Source organism: Danio rerio, chromosome 1, assembly GCF_052040795.2.
Source record: "Danio rerio strain M-AB ecotype USA chromosome 1, GRCz13ab, whole genome shotgun sequence".
Classification (NCBI taxonomy): Eukaryota; Metazoa; Chordata; class Actinopteri; order Cypriniformes; family Danionidae; genus Danio; species Danio rerio.
The window spans coordinates 53,792,245-53,814,583 of NC_141021.1; the positions used below are offsets into that span (position 1 = coordinate 53,792,245).

General features: G+C 34.1%; 1 protein-coding gene across 3 annotated transcripts in view; it reads left to right on the forward strand.

Annotated features, from left to right (window-relative positions):
• Nucleotides 1-22,339, forward strand: part of mast1a (microtubule associated serine/threonine kinase 1a) — a 100,347-nt gene that overhangs the window by 17,047 nt on the left and 60,961 nt on the right. For 2 of the 3 annotated variants that reach the window (XM_087237735.1, XM_087237734.1), the window contains exon 1: nucleotides 13,202-13,421. In XM_087237735.1, coding sequence (XP_087093861.1) covers nucleotides 13,402-13,421 — 20 coding nt within the window. In that variant the 5' untranslated portion in view covers nucleotides 13,202-13,401. Of the gene's footprint in view, nucleotides 1-2,169; nucleotides 2,202-13,201; nucleotides 13,422-22,339 lie in introns of those variants that run through there. The other variant, XM_087237733.1, reaches the window with a different exon arrangement.

Sequence of the window (22,339 nt, forward strand, 5' to 3'; positions counted from 1 at the left end):
TTCAGCAATGTAAAGATGAAGAGTATTCCTGGAGGTTACTGACATTTACTGTGTTAAACAAATTGAAAAGTAACATGCTTATTTGTCTGGCAGCATGTTATAGTTATAGATTACAAATTAAAGTGTCCTCATACTGTAAACACACACACACACACACTCACACGAAGAGAGCCACAGACCATTTGTCCACTTAATCCTCCATTAGTTGCTCAGTGGCGCCAGTCATGCTGGCAGGGAAGCCCTTGTCACACACGATGTCATCAAAGTGAGTCACAGCTGGTGAAGTCATTTCCTCCCGACAGTCTACCATCATATGCACCAGCATGGCCTCATTCCCCCATCTCTCTCTCTCTCTCTCTCTCTCTCTCTCTCTCTCTCTCTCTCTCTCTCTCTCTCTCTCTCTCTCTCTCTCTCTCTCTCACTCTCTCTCTCTCTCTCTCTCTCTCTCTCTCTCTCTCTCTCTCTCTCTCTCTCTCTCTCCCTCCGGTGACCTTGTTTGTGTAATTGGCCAGTTTAGTGTTTTGGGGATTGTTCTCCCCTAAGTGCTGTCCGAGATCTGAAGAGCATTATGGGTCATAATGAATGTCAGCTGGCACACGATTATTCCAGTTTGGTTTCATCAAGATATTTATGTCCTGAAGCAAAACTGCACTATTGAGCAGTTATTGATGGTATCATTTTACACTGGGTAATACAATCACTCAGACTATCATTTCTCTCTCTCTCTCTCTCTCTCTCTCTCTCTCTCTCTCTCTCTCTCTCTCTCTCTCTCTTGAGTTGAATGTATATTTGTTAGTTGTGGTATTTAAAATAGTATAAAATAAAGTAGATTAACAAAAATCCCTCTGGCACAAAATAAAATGCCAACTTTTATATTTTATTGTAAGACCATTATACAGTGTGGGAAATAAGTACTGAACACATCATGGTTTTTTCCTGAGAATAGCATTTCTAAAGGAGCTTTTGACATGGAATTGAACCAGATTTCAATAAAAACCAGAACAATTTTAACATAAAAAGAAAACAAGACCAAAAAAATCTGAAATATTATGTGTAATAACAATGGAATGGCACAAGGAAAAAGTACTGAACTACTATAATGTGTTTAATACTTTATATAAAAGGCTTTTGTTGGTGATGGCAGCTTAAAGACGCCTCTCATATGGAGAATGAAGTCACATGCATTGCTCAAGTGTAAGTTTCTCGCAGACTTCAGCAGAGTAAAACAATCTTGATGGGTCTCGTCTATCAAATCTGAGCTTTATTTTGTATTCTCTATTGGATTCAGGTCAGGTGATTAGCTGGGCCATTCCACAGCTTTATTTTCTTTTCCTGAAAGCATTTGAGAGTCTCCTTGATTGTGTTTTAGATCATTTCCTTGCTGAAATGTCCACCCTGGTTTCATCTTCATCACTCTGCTAATGTAGATGTTGGACTGAAGCAGCTAATACTCATTAACACTGATGATAGTTGCTGAAGAACTACTGGGAGTTTTCAGCTGCTATCTGGGCTTTCCATCCCTTTCCACACCTTCCTTTCTTCATGTGTTCAATACTTTTTCCCTTTTGTCATTTCATTTTAATTACACAGAACTTAATTTGTAAACTATTCAGATTTGTTTTTTTTTTTGCATATATGAATTTCTTTGGTTGTTGTTACCAACATCTGATAAAAATTTCAAGTCAGCAGCACCTTTAGAAGTGTTTTCTAAGAAAAATGGTGATGTGTTTAATACTTATTTCCCCCACTGTACATGAACAGGAGGACTAAATTTGGATGACTTGATGGATGAAATCTGATGTTGGCTGACTTGATGAGGAAAGACTGATGAACTTCTATTTCTTACTATAAGAAATAATTATTATATTATTATAGAAGTTCTAAAATTGAATTATTGCGTTAGAATTGGCGACGCAGTGGCGCAGTAGGTAGTGCTATCTCCTCACAGCAAGAAGGTCGTTAGTTCGAGCCTCAGCTGGGTCAGTTGACGTTTCTGTGTGGAGTTTGCATGTTATCAAAGCTAAACAAGTTGGTGGTTCATTCCGCTGTGGGGACCCCGGATTACTAGAGGGACTAAGATGAAAAGAAAATGAATGTGTTAGAATTGTTGTTGTGAGTATGCAAATGTAAAACTCATGTTTGGTTAAAATCTCTTTCTCTCTTTCACAGAAGGATCTTCCATTGCCCAGGAAGAGCAGTGGGTGAGTGCATCAAATCTGCTTTATATGGAAAAGTTGTCTGTGGAATAATTTGATGGTATGGTGAGTAAAAGCTCATTTCCCAAAGACGATAAAAAAAAAAAACAACCTTTGACTTACGTTCATTTTTTAGTTAGCCTGTCAATTTTGGACCTTAATACTGATAAAAGTTGTAAATCTGAGACTGAATTTGCATGTAAACGTGATAATATCACTTGTTAAAGGAGATCTATTATGCAAAAATCACTTTTATAAGGGGTTTAAACAGTTGTGTGGCAGCACTGTGTGAATATAACCGGCATCTTATGGTAAAAATATATTAATTTTTTAAGGGAGAGATCGCCCCTAAGGGGCGGGGCTCTCCCCCCCTCTGATGACACGTACAAAGGGAGAATGTCAATCAAAGTGTTTCTGCAGACTGTTTTTATCAAGTGTGATTATAAATGAATAGAATTAATACATTTTTACTATTAGAAGCTGGTTATATTCACAGACTGCTGCCACACAACTGTGCATGAACCACTTATAAAAGTGATTTTTGCATATTAGGTCCCCTTTAAAATATTGTTCTTATCTGCCATTTGTTTTAAACCTCGTTTAACATGTTAATGATGTGTTGCAAATTCATTTTCGTTAATTTTGAAGTTATATTTAGTTTAGAATACCCTAGTTGTCTTATATACAGTTGAAAACAGAAGTTTACATACGCTCTAGAAAAGGAACATAACCATTTTTAAAATAATGTCTGATAGTAAATCATACTAAACGTTTACTATTTTAGGTCCGTTAGGATTACCTAAATGATTAACATTTGCTAAATGCCAGAATAATGAGAATTTTTATTTTTTGGAGAATTTTGGATTAATTTCTAGACAGTCAATAGTTTACATACATTTCCTTGGTATTTTTTTTTTTCTGCTTTGCTTTTAAACTGTATAACTTTGAGCAAATGTTTTGGGTATCCTTCCACAAGCTTCTCACAATAGTTTGAAGGAATTTTGGCCCATTCCTACTGACAGAATTGGCGTAACTGAGTCAGATTTGTTGGCTGTCTTGCTCACACAAGCTTTTTCAACTCTGCCCACAAATGTTCTATAGGCTTGACTCCAGGGCTTTGTGATGGCCATTTCAAAACATTCCCTCTGTTGTCCTTAAAGCACATTTGAACTAATGTGGCAGTATGATAGGGTGATGGTCTGTTTGGAAGACCCATTTGTGGCCAAGTTGTAATTTCCTGGCTGATGTCTTGAGATATTGCTTCAGTATTTCTACATAATAGGGATGTAACGGTATTGTAAATGCCGTCATACCGCAATATTAATTTTTTTCGATATTACCGTAGTCGCATGACTCGGTAAAACTATAGGTCTTCTGAGAAAATTTGCTCAGGCGAATGAAGCGAACGGGAGGTAGCGGAAACTACAATTCCCATCAGCCCTTGCGGTCTGTTGTCGCTACAGATACAGTAATGCGGAAATGGAGTGTGCTGCTAGAAGCGGGCATCAAAAAGAGCTGGAAATGATCGAACCTGAAGCGGGTGTTGTCGCCGCACGCGTACTGAATAGCCGTGTTGTCGCGCGCGTTCTGATCAGCTGTGTTGTCGCGCGCGTTCTGATCAGCTGTGTTGTCACGCGCGTACTGAATAGCGGTGTTGTTGCGCGCGTTCTGATCAGCTGTGTTGTCGCGCGCGTACTGTAAAGCGGGGAGGGGGGGTTGAGCGCGCATACTCAAGAGCGGTGTTGTCGCGCTCCTACTGAAGGGCGGGACGGAGGGTGTGACACAGCACACTGTTCAGATTGATACAGACATGAGATCTCTATCTCACTCATGGTTTGTCCTCTCAAGTGGGGGAAAGACAATGCACAACGTTACCCACTGCTGTCAACCTGGGCCAAGTCATATCTCTCTTGTCCCAGAAACCTCAGTCCCAAATGAGAGGGTTTTTTCTGTTGCAGGGGACATTGTAAACGCCCAGAGATACCAGCTTTTACCAGATTATATTTATATGATAATTTTCCTTAAAACCCATCTCTGTCTAAGTGAGTGAGTGATTAAATGTTGAATGTGAGTTTTCAACAATACTAAATTGAAACTTTATTTTTTTACATGGTTTAATAATTTTTTGTTATTAAAATTTAAGTTCCTGTTTAAAGCTTACAGATAGATGGCTAATTTGTATGTCATTGACACTTTTGGCACTTTTTTGGAGTATTTTCATAAGTTTAGTTTTTTCCTGTAAATGATTCAATAAATACCGTACCGTGACATTCATACCGAGGTATTACCGTACCGTGAAATTCTGATACCGTTACATCCCTACTACATAATGTTCTTTCTTCATGATGCCAACTATGCTGTGAAGTGGACCAGTCCCTCCTGCAGCAAAACAGCCCCACAACATGATGCTGTCGCCCCATAAATCTGGCTTGTTGATTTTCCCATGTTGTCACACAAGGAAACAGTGTGTTTGAGGATTTCCTTAAATGCTATTCTACAGTTGTGCCTCCAATCTACTCAAATGTTGTCAATTAGCCAATCAGAAACTTCCAAAACCTTGACACCATCATCTGAGCTTTTTCAGAGGCATAATAATCTTATTGTATGTAGACTTGACTTTCTAAAGAAGTTATAGCAATTTCTCAAAAACTCAAAAATCTGTTTCATTATTCTGCTATTAAGCATAACAGAAAAAAATCTGATCATTCTAACTTACCTAAAAGAGAAAAAGTTTAGTCACATTAACATCTGACCTTTTTTAAAAATGGTAAGTGCCTTTTTATACAGTGTATGTAAACTTCTGGTTTCAACTATAATAGCATTTCACAGTTAATTGTCAGTTTAATTAGGCTAATAATATGCGCAAAAAGTGTACCATATTTATCTAAATAAATAAAATGTTCTGGTTTAGTTTAGCGTTGCTGTCCGATGTAAAATCCAATCCTGAAATGAAGCAGAACCAGTTGTTGTGAATGAGGAGCTGGCCATGGTGCTGAACTCATCTCCCAGTGTGTGTTTATGCAGGCTCGTTTATTGCCTATATATAGTGGCAAAACACCTCCGTTTCACACATTTAGTGTGAGAGACTGTGCGAGTGTGTGTGGGCTTCATTATCTCCTGTGTGAGTTTGATTGTGTATCAAATGTTCTTGTTGTGATTAATTGCGATTTAAAGCTTTATCAGTATATAAGGTATATCCCAGTGGTTAGCGCTGTCACCTCACAGCAAGAAGGTCACTGGTTCGAGTCCAGCCTGGGGCAGTTGGCATTTCTGTGTGGAGTTTGCATGTTCTCCCAGTGTTGGCGTGGGTTTCCTCCGGGTGCTCCGGTTTCCACCACAGTTCAAACACATGCGCTAATAGTCATTTGAATAAACTAAAATTGTGCGTTGTGTATAAGTGTTTTCTAGTTCTGGGTTGCAGCTGGAAGGGCATCCGCTGCGTAAAACATAAGCTGGAATAGTTGTCGGTTCATTCCGCTGTGGCGACTCCTGATAAATAAGGGACTAAGCCAAAGAAAAATTAATAAATGAATGAATGGTATAAATACAATATAGAGCTAAACTGCATAATATATTGCTTTAACAGGTATAATAACAAAAACAGCAAAAACGCTTCATTGTATGCATATGTTCAGGGCAAACAGATATTTTAAAAAATGAAATTGCTAAGTAGGCAACAATTTACAATAAAGTCTTATTATTATGGCTTTAGACTGTCAGAGAAAAACAGTCATATACAACAAGGGTCTCCTGAGGGTGAGTAAATTATGGGGTAATTTTCATTTTTGAGTGAACTATTCCTTTGACAACAGACCTATAAAAATAGTCAGCTAAAAAGCCTCTCTGCAGAATAGCACACATAAATACAGCTCCTCTGATGTGTGTGTGTGAATATAACAATCTTGTTACACTGTAAAAAAATACCGGGTTTTAAATAATTCCTTCCTGTTGTCCCAAAATTTTCAAGATAGGCTCATTCTGAAAGCGTAGCCCTATATACATTTCTGGAGAACACAAATTATGTATCCAAAAGTACGTATGGCTGTAATTCATCTTTAAAACGAATGCTACAGGGCAGTATGAAGCCGTTCCTTGTCGCGCTTACCAGCTGACCACTTACCTCCACTTGGACTGCTTTCCCGCTGTTAGCAGTTTGTCCAGTAGCTGTCACATTCAGTGGGTGGGGAAAAAGAGCGAGGACTCAAGTAGAGTAAAAAATCGGTAGTTATTCATAATTTAAATAAAATAAAAAGCAAAACAAACTACCCCGACGGGGAAAACATTAACAAAACAAATAAAGAAACAAAACAAACTAGACTGGGCAGGCTGACAGGGATCAGGACTGGAACACACAACAGGACAAGGCAACATACGATGACGAACTGGCACAGGACACCAGACATGAGGAGAATATGAACAGAAATAATTAACAAACAAACAGGTGAATATGTTTGACGAAAGCAGGTGCTAATAGCACTCGCGATAGAAATTTGAGATCTCAAAAAGCGTACATAGCGCCCTCTGCTGGATTCGCGAAAACGAAAACTGCAAAAATTGTACCTCCTAAGACGTATTTGCCGCTCTCCAGAAGTGTATATAGGGGTACTTATCCATAATGAGCCTGGGTTGTATTTGTTAGATTGTAGGAGTGTGAAGAGATGTAGAAGGGTTTTTGTAGTTTCTTCTGGCAGCTATTAAGAAATAGATCTCTTATGCTCCGAGCAGGTCACGCTGTTTAATTGGGCTGATATAGTAGATTAATCAGCAGACGATCAATATGACATTTCCAGGACTGCTGAACCGCGTTGGCTGTAATCAGGATACAGTCTCACCACTGTCTGAAGCGACGTGACTTTCAGGATGTCTTACATCCGCAAAACCACACAGTCACTCTGGCACTGTTTTGTTTGGACACTGTAAAAAACATGGCAGGATTGCACACAATTCATTCATGTCATCCTAACACAAATTCATTAATTGAAGAAGATTGAGTATAAAACACTTAAGTTTCCCCCTAAAGGATTTGCTGAATTGTTTTATTTCAGCTCATTTTAAATACATATTTGGAACAAGCAGCAAAAATATTTTCGAGTGTGCTTTACATATGAATTTTAACCAGGTTTAAGGTGTATATTTTAAGTGAATTGTCATATTTAGTTTAAAGGTACGGATGATTCAGCCTTTGAAGGAATCACTGTGTTTGTGTTTTTGTGCAGAATTTGTATGTATTCAAATTAATATTTCTTTTTCATATTAAAATATGTTGGTGTTTAATTTTTAAAATGTAATTTGTTATACAATATAACATAATATTATATAATATGATATGATAAAATCTAATTAGAGATTAATTGCAATTAATCACATCCAAAATATAGGTTTGTATTTACATAATGTGTCTGGACTCACTGTGTGTAAATATTGTGTAAATATAAATAAAAAGAAAACAAATACAAAATCAAAATATTTATAATATAATATAATATATAGCAACAAGGAATTTGTGACTTTAATCTACTGATTAAATAATGTTTTAATACTAATATTACTGATATTTGCAATATATAAACCTATAAACAATAGGTTTACAATATTTAAGTAATTTAATAAAAAAGGACATTTACTGTATAAATATAATAAGTAAATACGATTAAAAAAAGCCTTTATTTAGCTATATATATATATATATATATATATATATATATATATATATATATATATATATATATATATATATATATATAATTCTTATGCTATTACGATATTTTTTCGGTGTGAATTTTGGTGAATTTTTATTTTAGTTTGTGTATTTTTAGATTATTATGAATTTGTTTCATATTCAGGCTTGTTACAGATAATTCATCCACTATCATCTATTACTCTGTTTTAGTTAATTAATTTAAATCTGTCTTTAAAAAATATTCGTACACCTTTAGCCTTTCTAATAATAATATAAACAAAAAACATTTTGTATGTGTAATTGTATGTGAAATGATACAAATATTTAAAAAAATAGTTTGTTAGATGTAGCTCTTTTAAAAAAAAACTTTTCAGTTAAAAAAATTATTGATTTTATGTAATAAATGTGTAACATCGACCAAAAATTATATCTTAAAAACTGTTACTTTTCAGAGTGTGTTTAGGTTCTGATATCTTGGCTGGTATATGTCTGTCATAAATCATTAAATAATACACTAATATGATCATACGCAGACAATAGTAATTCACTGAATCATTCAAATTCAAGTGATTCATTCTAAAACGCTGATTCATTCAGAATGCGGCAAGTCTTTAAAAACAGGTCACTGAATCACCGACTCAAATGATTCATTCAAAAAACTGATTCAGTTCAGAACCAATTAGAAACTATTTTCAGTGGCACAACAGAACAACAGACATATAGGTTTGAAGAATAATGTTTTAATTAATTAAATAACTATCATTTATTACTACTTTTGTTCTTTGAAGAAATATCCAGGCCTGTTTTTGTTACACTGTAAAAAAAGCCACAATTTTACGGTTTATTTTTCGGCAGCTGGGGTTCTGGGAAAAAAAACGTAAAATAACGGCAGTTCAGTTACAGAAATTTACCGTAAAATAACGGACATCAAATTACAGAAAATTCCTTAAATTTACATTTCTGCTTAATTTCTGTAATTCAACCTCTGTTATTTTCAACCCAGGCTCATTCTGGAAATGTAGCCCCACGGATGTTTCTGTATACTGCCAATTACGTCCCGGGAGGAACGTATTTGTGCAGTTTTTGTTTAAGCTAATATGCGAGAGGGCGCTGTTCGCATTTTTTTCGCATCTCGAACGCCTCTAGCGAGCGCGCCAACGCTGTTCTCTGTTCGAGCGACCATCTGTCCGACTGACCCACTGGCTGAATGACTGAACGATTGACTGGGCAGCACAATGGCTAATTGGCCGACCCTGCCACCCTCCTCCTCCTCCTTCTCCCCTAAACCCAAGCAACGATTTACGAAAGAGAAAAAGAAAAGCCCTCGTCCGATTTTGACCGCGTTTTCGGATTTCACTGCATTCTCGCCCCGTTACGAACTTGTTCACTTTATTTTTTTGATTCTGTTTTTTGTCTTACCTAATTTCTGGAACCGCTCTTCCCTCGGACTTGAATCCGGTCGTCGAATGTGCCGGCTCCTCCTCTCCGGGCCTCCGCTCCGCCGACGTAACATGACGAGCTAACCAGACAAACTGGTTGCGGCGGGGAAGCCCTTCACATGGAGGAGGTGAGCCGTCAGCCCAGCCCAAGAAGCGCAAAGGCGTGCGGCGTCACACGGCCCCGCAGCGTTCGCTTAAAAAAATAAAATGCGGCCATACGTACCTCCTGCCACGTAAATCGCGGTCTCCAGAAACGCCCGCAGGCCTACGTTTTCAGAATGAGCTTGGATTGGTTATTTTACTGTAAATTTCTGTAATTTAACGACCGTTACTTTACGGGGGGGTTTTCGCAACCCCAGCTCCTGGATATTTTTTACAGTGTATTTAATTTAAATCTGTCTTTAAAAAATATTCAGACATCTTTAACCTTTCTAATATTAAAAGAAAACAAAAAAAACACACATTGTATGTGTAAACATTATGCATTATAAACAGACTATCCATTAAAGTACTAATATTTCAAATAGCTTTTAATATCTGTGAAAAATAAACTGCTTTGCACATGTGTGTGTACAAATATGCATATTTTAAGGCTCTTTTGTCTAGTCTTATTAGTGACATTTCCATTGTGAGACTGTACAGGTCACACACACACACACACACACCCTCCTTCCATTATTCCACGTCATATTTTCCCTTTTATGAATTTGACCCAGTAACTCCTAAAAGCTCATCTACGCCTCTCTTTCTTTCTCTCTCATCTATATTTCATCTCTCTTTCCACCATCTAGATCATTTATTATTGAAATGAGCAGCTTTTAATGTCTGTCTGGGCCTCTACGCAGCTGAGCCCTTGTCTCTGTATGTGTGTGTGTGTGTCCTGGCAAACCTGGCTGACTGTGACGTGACGTGATTTGAAGGTTCAGACTGGGTTTATTGTGGTGAAGCTTTCTGGGACACATAGATGATGATGTCAGTTCTTGTAGAGAGGCAGGTGGGCGGGGCTTTGTAGCTGCATCACTGTTAACTCTACCAATCAGATTGCCAGAATCTAAGCATAAGCTCCCAAAAGCTTGTGGTGTGATTTGCACAAATGAGCTCGGCTAATAGAACAGTTTCATTCCGATTGAAACCTGTTGTAAAAAGAGAGATTGAATTAATTGATTGTTAACTTTCATGCATTAAATCAGTTTTTGAAATATTATATTATATTATATTATATTATATTATATTATATTATATTATATTATATTATATTATATTATATTATATTGCTTGTTATGTTGCAAAAATATGTAATTAAATATTATTATTTAATTTAATTTAATTAGATTTGTAAGTTAAATTAATGTTATGTAATTTTTATTAATTTAATACATTTTTTATTTTATTTTATTTTATTTGTTATTTAATTTAATTTAAACAGTAAAATACGACAATAAACTCGACCATCTTTAAGGTTTAATTAATTAATTTTATTTTATTTTAATTAGATTTTAAATTTAATTTAAATTTTAATTTATTTAATTTGGCTTAATTTAATTTAATTTTAATTTAATTTAAATTTTATTTTATATAATATTATTTAATTTAATTACATTTTATTGTATTTTATTTTTTTATTGAATTGAATTGAATTTAATTTAACTTAAACAATAACATATGACAATAAAATACGACAATAAACTCAACCATATTTTAAGAACATTATATTATATTATATTATATTATATTATATTATATTATATTATATTATATTATAATGTATTATAATGTATTATATTTTATTATATTATATTATATTAGTTGCTATGTTGCAGAAATATGTAATGAAATATTATATATTTTATCATTTTTAATTTAATTTATTTTTTTTATTAATTTAATTTAATTTAATTCAATTCAATTCAATTCAATTCAATTTAATTTAATTTAATTTAATTTAATTTAATTTAATTTAATTTAATTTAATTTAATTTAATTTAATTTAATTTAATTTAATTTAATTTAATTTAATTTATAAAATATGACAATAAAATACGACAGTAAACTCAACCATCTTTTAAAAAAGCCCAAATAACTTGTGGTGTATTTCATGAACAAGCTCAACATAATCCTTTCCGCTCTTTCGGTTCATCCCTCCCGTGTGCCATTCAGATTTCCATTAGTACCAACACCTTTCTGAGCCCTGATAGGCTTTTAATGGCCACACACACATGCTGACAGCCTTCCCATGATTCCTCTCTCTCTCTCCCTCACTCTCCCTCTCTCTCCCTCTCTCTCTCTTTCTCTCTCTCTCCCAATTTAATTTTTTCACTTTGCTTCACTTTATTGGCATGACATACATAGGTTTCACACAATCAAGTGACGTTTTTATGAACATCGTTGTATGAGCACAATCACAAATGTGATTTCATACAACAGTTCAACCAGTATAAGCTTCATATTGAGTGAGTTACATTTTCGACACTACCTATATTGTCTTTTGCTCTGTTGTGCCGCTGAAAATGTTTCATATTTGCTCTGGACTGAATCAGTTTTTTTGAATGAATCATTTGAGTCGGTGATTCAGCGACCTGTTTCTAAAGATTTGCTGCATTCTGAATGAATCAGCCATTTAGAACGAACCACTTAAATGAATGAGTGTATAAAACAATCCACATTTGATTTAACATGAATTAATAATAATTATAAATATTAATAATAAACGGTATATAAAACAATCAACACTTTAGTAGCCGAGGCTCGAACTAGTGACTTTCTTGCTGTGGAGCGACAGCACTATGTACTGCTTCACCCCATTGCCCATTATAATTATAATTATGATTTCTTAATAATCATAAATATTAATAATAAACAGTATATTAAAAAATCCACATTTTATAATTAATTAATTAATTAATAATAAACATTATATAAAACAAGCAATATTTTATTTAGGGTGAAACAACAATATTAATAATAATAATAATAATAATAAAATAATAATAATAATAAATGTTAATAATAAACAGTATATAAAACAATCAACATTTTATTTAGGATCAAATAATAATAATTATAATAATAATAAAAGTTAATAATAAACAGTATATAAAACAAGCAATATTTTATTTAGGGTGAAACAACAATATTAATAATAATAATAATAATAATAATAAATGTTAATAATAAACAGTATATAAAACAATCAACATTTTATTTAGGATCAAATAATAATAATTATAATAATAATAAATGTTAATAATAAACAGTATATAAAACAAGCAATATTTTATTTAGGGTGAAACAACAATATTAATAATAATAATAATAATAATTATAATAATAATAATAAACAGTATATGAAACAATCCACATTTCATTTAGGATAAATTAATAATAATAAAAATAATAATAATAAACGTTAATAATAAACAGTATATAAAACAATCAACATGTTATTTAGGATCAAACAATAATAATAATAAATGTTAATAATAAACAGTATATAAAACAATCAGCATTTTATCTAGGATAAAACAATAATAATAATAAATAATAATAAAAAAAAAATTAAAAAAAATAATAATAAAAATAAACAGTATATAAAGTAATCAACACTTTAGAATAAAACAACAATAGTAAAAATAATTAATAATAATAATAATAAACATAAAGAAATCTAAATTTTATTTAGGTTGAAACAATAAATAAATAAATAAATAAATAAATAAATAAATAAACAGTATATAAAGCAATCAACACTTTAGGGTTCATTTATAATAATTTAGAATTCATTGTGCATTCATGTGTGCACGCATGTATGTGTGTGCGTGTGTGTAAGTCTCTCTCTCTCCCTCTCTCTCTCCCTCGCTCTCAGTCCCTCAGTCTCTCTCAGTATTTCTGCATCAGTCAGACGAAGCGGAGGACAGACGATGGATGTGTGTGTGTCTGCGTGTGTGTCATGGCGAGATCGTCTGCGTTCTGTGACTCTGCTTTAAGTGTGTGTTGACACTCTCAGCAGCCGCTGTCACTCTCATTTCCACGCACGCGACTGTGTGTGTGTGTGTGTGTTTGTGTTTGTGTTTCTCCTGGCTGCAGCAACATGTTCCGCCGAACCAAAAGGTAATTATTTTGTGCCTTGCTATAATGACTCATCAAGTGTGTGTGTGTGTGTGTGTGTGTGTGTGCGTTTCTGTTGCTCTGATGGTGTGTTTTGGGTGGTGATGGTGATGGTGATGATGCGTTGTGACTGTTTACACTGATGTCATCCTCTCTCTGAGGCTTCATGGAGGGACGACAGCTTGTGTTTTGCGAGTGTGTTTTCATGTGTGAACTCTTGGCTTTCTGGACTGATGGATCGGACAGGGTGATGATGCCACAAATGTGTGTTTCCTTTGCGTTTATTATTGTTTTGTGTTGAGATTATTAGGATTGGCTGATTCAAATGACAAGATTTAAAATATTTTTTCATTCAATGGTGGATGAATTAATAACATTTAAAGGGCACCTATTTTACCCCCTTTTTCAAGATGTAAGATGAGTCTTATGTGTCTCCAGAATGTGTCTGAAAAGTTTCAGCTCAAAGCACCCATCAGATTATTTATTAGACCTTTCAGAATATTGAAATGTACTACTCTGAACCCAGTGTAGCTGTTTTTGTTGCCTGTGCTTTTAATTCTAGTTCTCCCTGTCCACCGTTCCCATGTGCTTGTAAGTGTGTCTCAGACTCCATCAGATAAGCAGCACAGTGACAGACATGAAAGAAGCAGATCTCATGTAACGTTTGTGAGAAATACTTCAGTAAGAACTTTCCCAGGGGAGGGATTTTGTTTCAAAGATAATATGCTAAACAGTTAGCATTGTCGCAGATCACCTACTGTACCTTTATTTCAAGCCTTTCTGCAATGATGAGTCACACACAATTTCTTTACACACACACACAGTGCTCGTGTTTAACTTTGCACTGTTTTGCACGGCAAATATGCCAGGATACACTTTAATATCCACTGTCGTGTGGATATTATGTTAATGTACAAAATAAACCTGATATAACATCCACAAACTGGGATCAAAGCATCTTCTTTTATAATTGTACTGACACGAGGCTGTGATAAGTAAAGCTGAAGTAAACTCATTACAAACATGCACAGTTTTAAAAACGTTTTAAAACGCATTCTTGATCACATTTGATGATGATTGATGATCACAGAGAGGTGAACAGATCTTTTAATCCCAGTTGCTTTGCGCACGTCCTGTCTTTTTGATATGATTGGACACGTTACTAATGAGATATGTTAATACGCGGCTGTCAATCAATTTGGTGGGCGGGGAAAACTCACTCTTTCATCACTTTGCAGTTGGCATCAAAATGGGAGGGGTTTGGATCCTATTTTAATGTCAGTAAATTTAGTAAAAAAAGAGACTTATTGGCTGCGTCCGAAACCGCATACTTCCATACTATATACAGTATGTTAAAATCAGTATGTGAGCCTAGTAATATGTCCGAATTCATAGAATTCGAAAATCAGTATGCGAGAAGTACCCGGATGACTTACTACTTCCGGCGAGATTCTGGAGTGCGCATCCCATGCATGCTGTGCTATCGCTTGATGCCCCGCGAGCGAATTCATGAAGCGACGCAACTGATTCGAACAACAAATGATTTTGAAAGACATCACCTACTGCACCTTCAAGGTCATTTTGAAAATGTCCTACTGCGAATATATCATACAGCTTTAAAGGAGTGGTCCACAGTGTGTTTTTAAGGCTTGGTTGTGTTTATAAGATGCAAAGCAATGTGTGCTCATGCTTCACTTTCCATTTATCTTACTTTGATTATACACAGCTGCACAGCTAACATGAAAACGACTGTCATATTTCCTAGTTCCTCTGAAAAGCCCGCCCTCAACCTCAAAATTCAAACTCAAAAATCAGGCTCAAACTGATAAGGCTGTTTACACAGCGCAAAAGAGCCTCTGATTGGTCAGCTAGCATAATGTGCTGCGATTCGCAGATTGGCTCTACGTTACCACGCCCCTACAAGCATGTGCTTTTGCGCATGTGCATTCACTAACACCACTTCCAACAGCCACCTAGTGTTCCCTAGTGGTCTCCCATCCAGGTACTGACCAGGCTCAGCCCTGCTTAGCTTCAGTGAGTAACCGGTCTTGGGCTGCAGGGTGGCTGTGGCACATGTCTTTTGCGAGTTTGTTATTCGAGATGTAGAATGCAGGGAAAAACGTCCGCATAGAGAGACACTGCAGCACTGCTGATGATTGTGTGTGTTTACAGCGGTTTGATGGATAAATATGAATTTGTAGCTAAATTGTTAACGGAGCCAACCAGCATTTACCATTGTTTACATCCTTGTTTGCATCCTCGCTACAACCACGCCCCTACAAGCATGTGCTTTTGCGCTGTGTACACAGCCGTATTAGTTTAAGCCTGAATCAGACAGAAAATGAAGAGCACACAGCCGAACCTCACGCCTGCTCTCTAAAATAAAATCTGACAAGTGTCTTCCACATATATTCGGGTTATTAGCATGTGTAAGTAATATAAACATTCACATGTAATGTAATGTGTATTAATATAGCACATTTATTGTGTATGGCCCTACACCCAAAGCACTTCACAATCATGAGGGGGGTCTCTCCACACCACCACCAGTGTGCAGCATCCACTTGGATGATGCGACGGCAGCCACAACGGCGCCAGTGCGCTCACCACACACCAGCTATTGGTGGAGGGGAGGGACAGTGATAGAGCCAATTCGGTGGAAGGGGATGATTGGGAGGCCATGATCGTAAGGGCTGATAGAGGGACTTTGGCCATGGACACCGGGGTTACACCCCTGCTCTTTCACGAGAAGTGCCATGGGATTTTTAATGACCACAGAGAGTCAGGACCTCGGTTTAACGTCTCATCCAAAAGACGGCGCCCAATGACAGTATAGTGTCCCCTTCACTTTTACTGGGGCATTAGGACTCACACAAACCACAGGTTGAGCGCCCCCTGCTGGCCTCACTAACACCACTTCCAACAGCCACCTAGTGTTCCTTAGTAGTCTCCCATCCAGGTACTGACCAGGCTCAGCCCTGCTTAGCTTCAGTGAGTAACTGGTCTTGGGCTGCATGGTAATATGGCTGTGGCACATGTCTTTTGCGAGTTTGTGATTCGAGATGTAGAATGCAGGGAAAAACGTCCGCATAGAGAGACACTGCAGCGCTGCTGATGATTGTGTGTGTTTACAGCGGTTTGATGGATAAATATGAATTTGTAGCTAAATTGTTAACGGCGCCAACCAGCATTTACCATTGTTCACATCCTTGTTTGCATCCTCGCTACAACATGCCGTTAGCGCTAGACATTGTGCATGTAATTGATCAATTTTAACAAATAAAAACACTTACAGGTTGTGGCTCACGATGTGAGATTGTGGCTTCTTCTATTATGGTTGGAGCTGCTCCTTCTTTAAAGAGTTTTTAAGCTGAATCCAGCACTGAACTGGGAGAGTTTCTGAAAGTTCTCCCTTGTCAAATGCTAGCTATATCTTTATTGTAATTCTCTGGAACATAATTAAAATCAAATTGTTAGCACTTCTATCTTTGTGTCGTGTCCTTTGGAAGCCGAAATTCGGAAACCGAACAAGTATTGTGGAAATAGCAGCGTTTGGGCAGCATTTGAGCTTTCTCTGCTACATTACAGTGCCTCTGGCCACGCCCCTTTGCTGCGCAGGTGTGTGCGTGTGGTGCATGCACGCAACCTGAAGCATTTGTAATCTCACTAGCCCGGATGTATTTGTTTGTAGTCCCCAAACTTCATTCGCTCTAGGCTTTGCTAAGCTAACTCTGTAATAGCCAATGTCGCTCTTTGCATTGAACTTTGAGCGTCTTACATTCAGAGATGCTGTTCACACAGCTACTTTACACACCAACAAAGGGTTAAAATAGGATATTGTAGTGGATGACCTCTTTAAAGGTCTTGTAAAGTGTTATGAAATGTGCATTTGTTATTTGATGTTTGATGTTTGATGTTAATCTCAACTGAAACATGAAGAGAGGGCGGGACATAGTGTAGCCCCTCCCCTTTTTAAAAACAAGTCAATAGCATTTTGCCTTCTGTGTGTGTGTGTGCATGTGTGGTGTGTGTATGGATGTTTATATGTGTGTGAGAATGTGTGTGAGCATGTGTGTGTATACGTGCATGTATGTGTGTGCATATGTGGCATGTGTATGTGTGTGTGTGTGTGTGTGTGTGTGTGTGTGTGTGTGTGTGTGTGTGTGTGCATGTGTATGTGTATGGATGCTTATATGTGTGTGTGTCTCTCTCCCTCATGCAGCCTCATTGTGTCTGCTGAGCTCAGTGTAGTCTCTCTCTGCTGTGTTTGAGTGAGAGAGAGCTCTTCTGAATAGTTCAAGTTCAATTATTTTGTTCCGCGCTGCACACAGATGAATTTACTTGAGATTAAAGCATCGCCTCAGCCCCAAAATTGAATATTTTATTTCACGTTGGCGTTGCTTTCTTGTCACTGGAGCTTGACTGCACCGACTCGATGTGTTATTACTCATGTTTTATTAAGATTTGCTCTGAAGGGTTTTCTTTCAGCTCTTTCTGGAACATTTTGACCTGCCATCAAAATTTAGCTGGCTGTGTTCATTCATCTTCCTTCGGCTAAGTCCCTTTATTAATCAGGGGTCGTCACAGTGGGATGAACCACCAACTTATTCAGCATATGTTTTACACAGCAGATGCCCTTCCAGTTGCAACGCAGTACTAGGAAAAACTCACACACACCAATTCACACACATACACTGTGGTCAGTTAAGTTCATCCAGTTCACCTATAGCGCCTGTGTTTGGACTGTGGGGGAAACCAGAGCTCCTGGAGGAAACCCACGCCAACACTGGGAGAGCATGCAAACTCCATACAGAAATGCCAACTGGTCCAGCCGGGACTCAAACAAGCAACCTTCTTGCTGTGAGGCGACAGTCCTAAACAATGAGCCACCGTGTCGCCTCTTTATGTAATATTTATATATTATAATTATTTTTTTCATTTATTGAAAAGATTTATTAACTATTTATTATAACTCAGTTTATTTGTTCATTTATTCCTTATTGTAACATTGTGTTTATTTCTTTATTATAATATGTTAATAATTTATTTATTATTAAAGTAATTGATTTAATATTTATTCTAATAAATTTAATTTTATTTGTTAATTCTTTATTGTAAAATATTTATTTATATATAATTGTTTATTTATTATAATAATTAAATTAATTCTTTAAAATAATAAATGTATTATTTATTATAATAAAAATTGTTTATTTTTGCCTTATTGTAAAGTATTTGTTATTTATTTTTTTAGATATACTTATGTTTGTTACGTCTGTTTTTTTCCAGTGTATTTTTTTATTTATTTGTTTATTTATTTATTATAATTTATTGGTTATTTAAAAAAAATTATTTATGATAATAAATTTTAGGTTATTTTTTATTCGTTATTGTAAAATATTTGTTATTTATTTTTTTTAGATATACTTCTGTTTATTCTGTTTATTTCAGTTTATTTATTTATTTTAAAATTCTAATTAAAATATTTAATTTATTGTAAGACATTTCATTTTGATTCTTCATTCCTTATTGTAAAATGTTAATTTATTTATTTTTAATTGCACTTTTAGTTATTTATTTATTCATTACAAAAATAATTTATATATTATTTATTGTAATAAATTTCAGTTTATTTATTTATTTATTATAGTAAAATATTTGCTATTTATTTATTTTTTAGATATTTATTATAGTAAAATATTTGCTATTTATTTATTTTTTAGATATACTTCTGTTTATTGGTTCTGTAGATTTCAGTTAATTTGTTTATGATCATTTATTGATTAATTAAAATACTGTGTTTATTATAACAAATTTCTGTTTATTTGATTATTTATTCCTAATTTTAAAATATTTGTTGTTTATTTTTTTATTCCGTTTATTACTTCTGTTTTTTTTAAGTTTATTTATTTATTTAAAAAATATTTATTAATTCAAATAATTTATTTATTGTAATAAATTTCAGTTTTATGTGTATTTATTCCTTATTGTAAAATATAAATGTATTTATTTTTAGTTGCACTTCTATTATTTATTTATTTGTTTATTTAAATAATTTGATTATTATTTATTATAACACATTTCAACCTGATTGTTTATTTATTCCTTATGTTTATGTTCATTTATATTACTTTGTTCACAAATTACCTCAAAATTGCAAACCTTCTTGGCATCCAGCTGAGAAACAAGCAGTAAAACTATCCCACCAATATCTACAGGACTCTGGAGATCTTTAATTTGCGGTCAGTGAGTCCTGTATGTGAAACAGGGCCATATTTAGACTGGACACAGATACACACCTTGTGAAAGCAGGACATCCGGTCTCTCTTTTTCATGTATTTTTATAATGAGCGGAGTCAGTCTATATTTACCACATTCAGCTCCTGCAACACTTCAGTCTTTCTCTCTTCTGTTTTTTCACCTTCAGCTGTTTCTGTCCTCAAACCACTGTCTGCTCTAGTAACCTCATCCTATCGCCTAGCAACCAGAAGTCATGTGACCTCACATCGCCACACCCTTTGCATTATAAATTGTTTCCAGCCCTTGTGCATCATATGTGAGGGTGCATTTAGACAAGTGTAAAATGCTAATATGTAAAATGTTTTATTTTTTGTTATTTATTTTATTTTATTTCACTCTGAAGATATTTTACTGATCCATCAAGTGCAGCCAGTGGTTATTTATTTATTTATTTGTTTATTTATTTTATTTTTATATTTATTTTTTTTACAAGGGATAAATAATTTATTTAGTTGATCCAGCCCATTTTGTATTTTTATTTCATTTTTTTAGTTTTGTTTTTTATTTTATTTCATATATGTTTTAATTTTTTATTTTATTTTGATGCTATTTTATCTGCATCAAGATCAGTAAAATAGCATGGTGGTTTTTAATTTTTATTTTTTTTTATTTTAATTTACTTTGATTTGTTTAGATATTAGATATTTTATTTGTTTTAATTAATTAATTTTTATTTATTTAATTATTTTTTTAAAGGTTAGATAATTTATTCTTAAAATGATCAAGATGCGTTGTTGATCTTAATTACAGCCCATGTTTAATTTAATTTTATTTTATCGTATTTTATTTTATCTTATTTAAACTTTTTAGTTCACTGAACCATCAAGAACAATGGTTGTTTTTAATAATAATAATACATAAACACACACACACACACACACACACACACACACACACACACACACACACACACACACACACACACACACACATATATATTATTAATTTAAATTTAATATTAATATTAATGTTTATAATTTAATAATATTTAATATTAATATTTGTTTTGTTTTTTTTTATTTACATTTTTCTCACAGATTATTTTATTTTATGTGTATTTATTTATTTATTTATTTTTACAAGGTTTAGATAATCTATTTTTAAAAATTTCAAGCTGTTTTGTTTATCTCAGTCATAGTCCGTATTTTATTTTATTTATTCTTATTATTTTTTTCATTTTTTATTTCTATTGTTTTATTTCTAGTACTTTTTAATTTAATAGTTCACTTAGATGATATTTTATTGATCCATCAAGAACAGTGGTTATTTAAAAAAATATTTTATCATTTTGTGTTTTTCTTTTATTTAAAAAATTGACACAAATTAGATATTTTATTTATTTATTAGTTTTAAATTTTTTTTTACCAGGGTTAGATCATTTATTTTCAAAATTTTCAGGATATTTTGTTGATCTCAGTCATAGCCCATATTTTATTTTATTTATTTATTTTTTATTATTTTATTTATTTATTTATTTATTTATTTTTTTTTTATTCCACATTGATGATATTTCACTGATCCATCAAGAACAGTGGTTGTTTTTTTAAATAATTTTTTAGGTTTTATTTTATTTTATTTGTTTTACAAGATATTTTCTCTTCTCAATTATAGCCCATAGTTACTTTTATTTTATTTTATTTTACTTTATTTAATTTTATTTATTTAAATTTATTTTATTTTATGTATTTTTTGATAATTAATTTACTTTTTAAATATATTTTTAAAAAGTTGATCAAACTGAACAAGCTGAAGTCAAAAAATTAAGAACAAAACCCCCGAAATTCATGAAAACACATGAAAATCCAGAGGAAATATTGGAGAGTGTGGTGACATGAAGAGAATAATCCAAATGATTACATGTAAAACGGGAAAATGAACGGCACATTCTGTAAAGCAACTTATATAAACACCTCAATCATATTATTTGCATATTCAAAATAAGGCAAATAACAATTTTGCTGACGTCCATGTAAACATAGTCAGTGTATTGATGTGCATGTAAATGTGTTGAGTGAGTCAATCTGTGGTGTTGAACAGGTCAGGCTCAGTGTTATTAGTCTTCATTAGTGGCCTTCTAGAGTCTGAGCTGGGGTTAATTGACAAGCTGTCTGGGTCAGTCGCCATGGCAACCAGTAATTAACCTCTCACCCTCTGATGACTGACAGGTTTAGGATTTGACAAACAGCAGCGCTTACTCACACAAACACATATTGGGGTGTAAATTCACCACAGGAGCGTTTGCTTGATTCAGAATATGAGTCAAATATGCTGAATGTTGAAATATTTTTACTATTGAAACATTTTCTTTTGTAACAAATTGAAAACTGTTACTTATTTCTGCGATCTTTCTCTTCTTTCTTTTCTGTCTTTCAATCTTTCATTCTCCCTCCCTCCTTCCTTTCTTTCTACCTTCTTTCTTTCCTTCCTTCTTTCCATCCTTCCTTATTTTTTTCTTTCTTTAATTGTCTTTCTTCTTACATTCCTTTCTTCCTTCATTCTTTCTTTCCCTTCTTCCTTCCTCCCTTCCTTCCTTCCTTCCTTCCTTTCTTCCTTCCTTCCTCCCTTCCTTCCTTCCTTCCTTTCTTCCTTCCTTCCTTCCTTTTTTTATTCCTTCCCTATTT